Source organism: Halichoerus grypus, chromosome 12 (genome assembly GCF_964656455.1).
Source record: "Halichoerus grypus chromosome 12, mHalGry1.hap1.1, whole genome shotgun sequence".
Taxonomy (NCBI): domain Eukaryota; kingdom Metazoa; phylum Chordata; class Mammalia; order Carnivora; family Phocidae; genus Halichoerus; species Halichoerus grypus.
In genome coordinates, this window is record NC_135723.1 from 25,225,078 (window position 1) to 25,234,201 (window position 9,124).

The 9,124-nt window shown below is 37.7% G+C and overlaps 1 protein-coding gene across 2 annotated transcripts in view; it reads left to right on the top strand.

Annotated features, from left to right (window-relative positions):
- Nucleotides 1-8,772, top strand: part of GNAI1 (G protein subunit alpha i1) — a 93,653-nt gene extending 84,881 nt beyond the window's left edge. For both annotated transcript variants that reach the window (XM_036106167.2, XM_078060074.1), the window contains 2 exons: nt 1,451-1,604; nt 6,680-8,772. In XM_036106167.2, coding sequence (XP_035962060.1) covers nt 1,451-1,604; nt 6,680-6,870 — 345 coding nt within the window. In that variant the 3' untranslated portion in view covers nt 6,871-8,772. The remainder of the gene's footprint in view (nt 1-1,450; nt 1,605-6,679) is intronic.
- The last annotated feature ends 352 nt before the right edge of the window (nt 8,773-9,124 follow it).

Consider the following 9,124-nt stretch of genomic DNA (forward strand, 5'->3'; position numbering starts at 1 on the left):
AGATTTTTTTTTTTTATTTATTCATTTGAGACACAGAGATACAGAGAGAGAGAGCATGAGCAAGGGGGGAGACAGAGGGAGAGGGAGAAGCAGGCTCCCTGCTGAGCCAGGAGCCCGACGTGGGGCTCGATCCCAGGACCCTGGGATCATGACCTGAGCCGAAGGCAGACGCTTAACCATCTGAGCCACCCAGGTGCCCCAAAAAATTCTGTCATTTTAAATTAACATTAGTACAGGTTAGGGAAAAAAAAAGTTTAAAAAAATACAGAAGTGACATTTCAAAGATTTATTTGAGAGAGAGAGAGCATGAGAGCGGGGTGAAGGGCAGAGAGAGAAGCAGGCTCCCTTCTGAGCGAGATGTCCAATGCGGGGCTCAATCCCAGGACTCGAGGACCATGACCCGAACTGAAGGCAGACAGACACCCAACCGACTGAACCACCCCGGCGCCCCAAAATGGCACTTCTGTATTTTTTTTTTTTTTTTTAAATGTTTTATTTATTTATTCATGAGAGTCAGAGAGAGAGAGAGGCAGAGGAAGAAGCAGGCTCCCCGCCTAGCAGGGAGCCCGATGCGGGACTCGATCCCAGGATCCCGGGATCATGACCCGAGCCGAAGGCAGACGCTTAACCATCTGAGCCACCCAGGCGCCCGGCACTTCTGTATTTTTAAAATCAGGCACATACAATTACAGTGCAGTAGGTATACTATACCATCACACATCCATTTTTGTCATTTTGGCACTATAAAATGTATCCATGTCCTCTTAGAAACCACAGACACTAGAAGGGCAGGATTGGAGGTTTCCTTCCCTAATTCACCATTATCTTTAGAGTGTTGAGCTAATTGTGTTTCAGCTTGTTCAGTTTAATTTATTAATCTTTAAAAACCCCTCCTTGTCTTTTAATGGAAACTTCGATTCCCTATATAACGGTGAGGTCTCCAGATGTTTGCACTTGGCATCTCTAGATTGCAGGGTCCTGCAGCAGGATGTCCCCGGGCAGAGTGACACATAGCAGACACTCTGAGCACTGGTTGAATGCAAAAAGTGATGAGTGGTGTATACATTCATCTCACCTGTAATCAAGCATACTTGTCCCTGAATGGCAGAAATGTGTTTTTGTGGTATGCTGGTTTTTAGCTGACTAAGCTCTATTTTATTATAATGCTTTTTTAAAAAGTAATGCTTCTCAAAATCCTTGCCCTTGGGGCGCTTGGGTGGCTCAGTCATTAAGCGTCTGCCTTGGGCTCAGGTCATGATCCCAGGGTCCTGGGATCGAGCCCCGCATCGGGCTCTCTGCTTCGCGGTGAGCCTGCTTCTCCCTCTCTCACTCCCCCTGCTTGTGTTCTCTCTCTCGCTGTGTCTCTCTCTGTCAAATAAATAAAATCTTTAAAAAAAAAAAAAAAATCCTTGCCCTTGTGACAAATTGATTGTATTCTTTTCTGTTACAGAATCGAATGCATGAAAGCATGAAGTTGTTCGACAGCATATGTAACAACAAATGGTTTACAGATACCTCTATTATACTTTTTCTAAACAAGAAGGATCTCTTCGAAGAAAAAATCAAAAAAAGCCCTCTCACTATATGCTATCCAGAATATGCAGGTATTCTGCTCTCTGTGGATAACTTATCAAGTCATGTATTTCTAGGGAAAGTCACCCTACTGCAAAATTTCAATTATAGATTTGAATCTTTGCCTTAATAATTCTTACCTTCAAGGGAAATTATTAAACTGCATTCAAGGACAAGTAGTTCCTTGAGGCGTAGCTAAGATGATTGAAATAGCATAGTCATATGGGAAAGCTGTTAGACAATTTTCTATGTTGACTCATTTAAAATACTGATTGGTTCGTCCAGTGACCAGATCTCGTGTCAGGTATGTGTGACGCATGGTGAGATAGGTGTGTGCACACAGTCCAACCTCAAAGACAGATGTACTCATAAAAAAAGCAGTGCAACATGTTACTACAAAGGAACACGAACGGTAATTGTAGGGGATAAATGAAGAAGGAATCCGTGAGTTAACTTTTTGGGGGAGTCAGGCAAAGGTTCACAAGAAATCCCAGCCCTGGTAATGAGACTGTTAATGGTCCTGTAATCTCCCTGCTGAGGGAGATGGTTCGCACTTTGAAAAGGAGAACCTGAGGTGCAGCCGTGGCCTTTCCGTTAATTTACCTGGGTCTCAGTACCCCATTCGTGAAATCAGAAGTTGAGTTAAAACTTGGTTTTCGTTGAGTTCCCTGTAATCTCCTGGGCTGCTATTGAAAAGTGGGTGCCAGGAACGGAGACGCTTCTCTCTGCCGCCCAGACATGCACACAACATCTCTCTTATTAAAGCAGAGGGACTTCGTTTTTAATCTGGTTTACATATTGAGTTTCTGAATAAGAAACTATTCCCCCTCTTCTACTTAAATATCCATGTGTTGGCATTTCACCACATTCCATCTGCAACCTGTGATCTTTCAGTGCACTCTCCTTTCATAGTCTTGTTTATTCTCAACACTTAAATTCCATGGTCGATTCTCATTTCTCTCTAGAGCCTCAAGCTTACGTTTCCAGCTCCTTGTTGAACATGTATGTGTGTGTTAGCACCTGAAACTCAAACTGAACCCATGTGTTTTGTTTTCTCAAATCTCCTCGATCTCCCTTGCAATTCTATTACCACCCCCCTCGCAGGTCTCCATTTGTAAACCAGGTTATATCACCTGTACCTGCCTTTATACATGATGGTTCTAGCGCGTGAAGAAAAGATAGCACCCTCCCACCACATCCTTGCCAATCTTAATTAAAATCAGATTGAGAAATGTGCTCATGAGTTTATTCATGTATCTTGTAGCTCTTGGCACTTAGCAGTCTAACTAACTACCCATAATATATACAGCAAGTTGAGCTATGCACTCAGTGCAAGCTGTTTTCCCAAAACATTTTAATTGACTGATAGGTTGCATTAACTTCTTTCATTAAGACACAGTTTATTGCTTTAGGATTTCAGAATACCAACCTTATTGTGATTTAATAAACTAAATTTTGATTTGTAAAGCATATGGTGGTCTGCTAGCAACGTGAGTTAAATTAAAACGTAAACTTATTTTGACAACCTAGAAAAAGTAGAAAAATTCCTAGAAATATACAACCTTCCAAGACTGAGTCATGAAGAAATAGAAAATCTGAACAGACCAATTACTTCTTAATCATAACCTCCCATAAGTAAGTCCATGACCAAATGGCTTTACTGATGAATCCTACCAACATTTACTGAAGAATTAATACCAGTCCTTCTAAAACTCTTGCAAAAACAATGGAAGAGGAGGGAATACTTCCAGACTCCTTTTATGAGGACAGCATTACCCTGATACCAAAACCAGACAAGGATGACATAAAAAACTTCTAGGCCAATATCCCTGATGAACTTTATAAATGCAGAAATCTTCAACAATATATTAGTGAACAGAATTCAGCGTCTATTAAAAGGATCATACAGCATGATGTAGTGGGATTTATTCCAGGGACACAAGAGTAGTTTAACATTTCAGATCAACATGATATACCCCCTTAACAAAATTAAAGATAAAAGCCTTGATTATCTCAAATGCAGAAAAACCCTTTGACAAAATTCAGCATTCATTTATGATAAAAACTCAGCAAAGTGGGTACAGAGGGAATATATGTACCTCAGCATATAAAGGCCATACATTATAAGCCCATAGTTAACATCATAATTTAACAATGAAGAATTGCAAGCATTTCCACTAAGATCAGGAACAAAACAAGGAATCCCTGTCTTGCCACTTTTATTCAACATAGTATTAGAAGTCCTAGCCAGAGCAGTTAGACAATAAAAGAAAAGGCATCCAAAATGGAAAGGAAGAAGGAATACTGTCACTATGTGCACATGATATTTATATATATATATAAATAAACCTCTAAAGTCTAAAGACTCTACCAAACTACTATTAAACTAATCAATGAATTCAGTCAAGTTGCAGGATACACAGTATGTACACAGAAACATTTTGCATTTCCTTACACTAGTAATGAAGTATCAGAAAGAAATTAAGAAAACAGTACTATTTACAATTGCATTAAAAAGAAAAAAATACCTAAGAATAAATTTGAGGGGAGAAAAATCTCTACACTGAAAACCATAAGACCTTGGTGAAAGAAGAAGAAGACCTAAATAAATGGAAAGATGTTCCATGTTCATAGATTGGAAAAATATTGTTAAAATGCCCATACTCCCCAGAGCAATCTGCAGATACAATGCAATCCCTATCAAAATTCCAATGGCATTTTTTCCCCATAGAAATAGTATAAACAATCCTAAAATTTGTGTGGAACCACAAAAGAACCCAAATAGCCAAAGCAGTCCTAAGAAAGAACAGAGCTAGAGTCTGCATGGTCCCTGATTTTCAACTATATTATAAAGCTATAGTAATCAAAACAGTATGGCATTGGCATAAAAATAGACATATATGAGGAACAGAGAGCCCAAAAGAAAACCCACACATATATGATCAAAAAATTTACAGCCAAGAACATACAATGAGGAAAATTCTCTTCAATAAATTGTGCTGGGAAAACTGGAACACTGTATTATACCATACACAAAAAGGAGCTTAAAATGGATCAAAAACTTAAAATGAAGACTCCAAACCATAAAACTCCTGGAAGAAAACAAGCAGTAGCTCCTTGACATTGGTCTTAGTGATGATTTTTTGGATCTGACATCAAAATTAAAGACGACAAAAGCAAAAAAATACCCAAGTAGGACCACATCAAACTGTAAAGCTTTTACACAGCAAAGGAAACCATCAACAAAATGGGAGAAGATATTTGCAAATTATGTATCTGATAAGGGATTAATATTGAAAACCTATAAAGAACTCTAACTCAGTAGCAAAAAACACAATCCACTAAAAAATGGGTAGAGGATCTGAATAGACATTTTTCCAAAGAAGACCTACAGATGGCCAGCAGGTCCATGAAGAGGTGCTCACCATCACTAGTCATCAGGGAAATGCAAATCAAAACCATAGTGAGTTATCACCTCACCTGTTAGAATAGGTATTATCAAAAGGCAACAGGTGCTGGCGAGGATGTAGAGAAAAGGGAACCCTCTTGCACTGTTGATGAGAATATAAATTGGTGCAGCCACTGTGGTATAGAGTCCCACAAAAAATAAAAATTGAAATATGATCCAGCAATTCCACTTCTGGGAATTTTTCCAAAAAGGATGAAAACACTTAAAAAGATATGCACACCCCCATATCAGTTGCAGCAGCATTTACAAAAGCCAAGATATGGAAACTGGTGAAGTCCAGTGGAGGGGAAGCATGCTGGAGTATCACAGGTGGGAGCTGTGTACAGGGTCCGGCCTGACATGGAGTGAACCACAGCTGTGGAGGAGAGGATGTCAGAATAGCCTTACCAAGCAGGCTGGGTAACAGAGGACCTTGGAAGCCAAGCAAATAATTTTGTGTAATTACTGCAAAAGAGTTCACCTTTTTTTTTCCAAATGGAACATCTTTGAGGTATTCTATATGTACACATATAAAATAGATACATACATGCACACTTAGCATAAATGTGAAGCTCACTGAATTTTAAAAAGTGAAAATACGGATCTATTCACCATTCAGATCAAGAAACTGAATATTACCAGGTTCCCAGAAACCCCATTATGCCCCTCAGTCTTAAGTGATCACAACTCCCCACACACACACAGTGATTATGACTTTCATCTTCATTGATTAATTTTGATTGTTTTCCATCTTTTTCCAAACAAACATCAGTTGAATTGTACAGTTTTATACTCTTTTTGTGTCTGGCTTCATTTGTTCCACAGTATGGTTCTGGAAGTCATTCATGTTGTTGTGTATAGCAATAGTACTTTGATTCTCATTTCTCATTACTGTATGGCAGCTCATTGTACAGATATACAAGATTTGCCAGTCTGTAATCAATGAACTTTGGGGTTGTTTCCTAACGTAGAAATTGGTTCTGCTGTGACTAGTCTTTATAGGTCTTCTGGTGAACATATGTATGTGGTTCTGTCCAGGGCACACCGAGACAATATTGCTGCATCACAGAATATGCATGTGATTGTCTTTAGATACGGACCACTTCTGGAGTGTTTGTACTCAGAAGTCTTTAACCTCATGGCCGTAAGCCACACTGGAGACCCATGTCCAGTTTTTGAATAAAGAAAAATGGGAAAAGCTAATTAATGTGTATAGAGAAAAGGGAATAAAAAGTACTGATCAGCATTCAGCCAACATTTCTTGATCAACCACTAGACTAGAAAGGAAATGGCATGCCACCATCAGGGAAGGGAGTTGGCTCGGTGTTGGGATGGAGCATATAAGGGAGAAGAAAAAAGGGAGATCTGGTATTTGAATCTGGCAGGGACAAAGACCCTGGGGAGCATGGAATACCATGCTTTTGATTGTGGGTTTTTTTTTTTTAAAGGCTGACTGACAGTCATGAAAAGGTAATTAACATTGGGTACTTTTCATTTAGAAGAAATCATTTCTCTCATCCTAGAAGGAAAAACACAGTGACAGAATCCACATATTTTGTATGTATGAAACGGACTTCAGTATTTGCAGGTCCATTTTGCTTAGCCATGTACTTATTTTAACTTTTCGCCTTATGTTTTTCTTGCCTTTTCCCATCTCAGGCTCAAACACATATGAAGAGGCAGCTGCATACATTCAGTGTCAGTTTGAAGACCTCAATAAAAGAAAGGACACAAAGGAAATATACACCCACTTCACATGTGCCACAGATACTAAGAATGTGCAGTTTGTTTTTGATGCTGTAACAGATGTCATCATAAAAAATAATCTAAAAGATTGTGGTCTCTTCTGAGTCTTGCAGTTAATGGGAAAAAATGCATTTTCAAACCAAATGAGTGCTTATATGTGGATCTCTCTAAACTAGAGTCTTGCAGCAACACAAGAATGTAGTATACGGCAATGCATCTGGGACCTGACCAAAGTTGTTCTGTTGTGTCTTTTTTTTTTAACTGAAAGGAACAGAAGGATCTTTCTTAAATGTGAGAGGTGGTCCTGCAGTGTGAAACTAAGGGCAGTGTTAACGCTTGGCTCTAGTGTATTGATGATTTCTGCGTAAGTGTAAATATGCAAATGTATGTATACATGTATTTATAACTTTAGTTTTCCACACTACTTTTAGGCTTTAAGAGTGGCAACTTAAGATTCTAGCGTGATGGCTTTGGTCATTTCAGAAATATTAAGTACTTTGTACTGAATGACAGACTATTACTGTGTTTGCCAGTTTTAAACAGCTTTATTTATGTTCATGTCCTGTAAATTTTTAAGTATAGTAATTAAAAATAGGAAACATTGCAGTCCTTATCTTGATTATATGTATACTTATAATCCTATAAAAGTTATTTGTATAAACATTGCACAGACTATTTTAATAACATGTTTGTTCTTTAAATTCAGTGTGTTTTATTGAAATGTTAAGAGGATGAATATACCTGCCTTTGGTTCAGTTATGTAAACATTGTATGCATTTTAATTTTTCTTTTAAGAGTGCATGCTGATCTGATTCTACCTTGGATTTGGTTTGAAAAACTAAAATTTCAGATTTCTGAGGATATACTCTCTTAGACTTACTATAAACAATTTTTATTCAGTTGGTTTGTTTTCACTTTGAATTTTAATATTTGGATGGTATTCATGCATTTCCTTAAAGGTGATGCCAGATTAATTTTTATACATTTTAAATAACTACATTTTTATTTATAACTAAGTTTAGGTGGATTATCGAGAGCATTTTGTGGGTAAAAAATATGTCTGCATAATGAATTTTGAGACATTCATTTGTGTATTTCCTTTGGGAAATCCCTTGTACCTAGTATACATGATAGTTCCTTATTTGGAAGATAACAAGAAAGACCTTTCATTTTTCTGCTGCTGATATAATGCAAGCTTTAAATTCATATATGTAACTAGTTTCAAATTTAATTATCACACTATATTAAAATTACTTTCTTCCCTTAGACTATTCAAATTTCCTCCACTTGCTTGAGTTAATATCTTTTTAAATTGTGCTATTATTTCTGAGAATGAAACAGGCAATTATACTTAGAAAATGAGTAGTAGTATTTATAAAGTCAGTGATTGTATGTGTCCTGAAATAAGTCTTACATGTCAGCTCGATATTGAATTTTGATAGTCTTTTCTTTTGATTCCTCACAACGTGTCTCTGTGACCTCATTTCAACAACATGAACAGCATTCCCTACCCTCCTTCAGTTTTGTTTCCTCATCTTGAAGAAGTCCTTCAGTAAGCTTCGTGGATAAGTAGTTTCTAAGTTGAGTTATGTGCTGTCATTTTGTTGAAGTGTATTTCTTGAAGTGTATGTGTATGTGTGTGTGTGTGTGGGGGGTAACCACAGACTACATTTTCACCTGTTCTATTTTGGGGATTTGTTTTTCTTCTTTGTAAATTCAAAATTGTCACACTTTGTTAAATTTGTTAGTTTAGATTCTTTATGTGCCTTTCATGAAAGATATGTTTTCATTAATTTTACCGATGGAAGACCTGTAACATCCATATTGTGAAGCTATGTATGAAATTCACCTATACTATGAATAAATTTGAATCATGAGAAATACTGTTTAAAAAGCCACAAAGAAGCACATCTTGGTGACCATCATTGGTGAATTCCTGAACTTTATTCTGTGTAATTGTGTTACTAATAAATCCTAATAAATTCAAATTTTTAAAATTTTACAAACCTGTTGACTAAACACGTTTTGCCTGAAGATTTAAGTATCTGTCTAGAATGTTCATTTCTCCTGTATCTTTGCTATCTTTTTGCAATTTCCTCTACTGCGGAAGCTTGAGTAAATTTTCCGGCCCCAAGTTTTGCTCATGAGCTATGGTGTCACATTTAGGACTGCCTGCTTGATAACCCGCTTCTGAGAAGGTGCCGCCGGCTCTGGGTCCACATGCGCCAAGCCGTATTCCTCCTCATTCTATCACTAAACTAGTTCTCACCTCCTGGTGTGGCCACTCAGTACCATCATTGATTCAGCCCTTTAGTGGGGAACTTTTTAGCCACTTAGAACTCTTTTTAGCCCTCATCT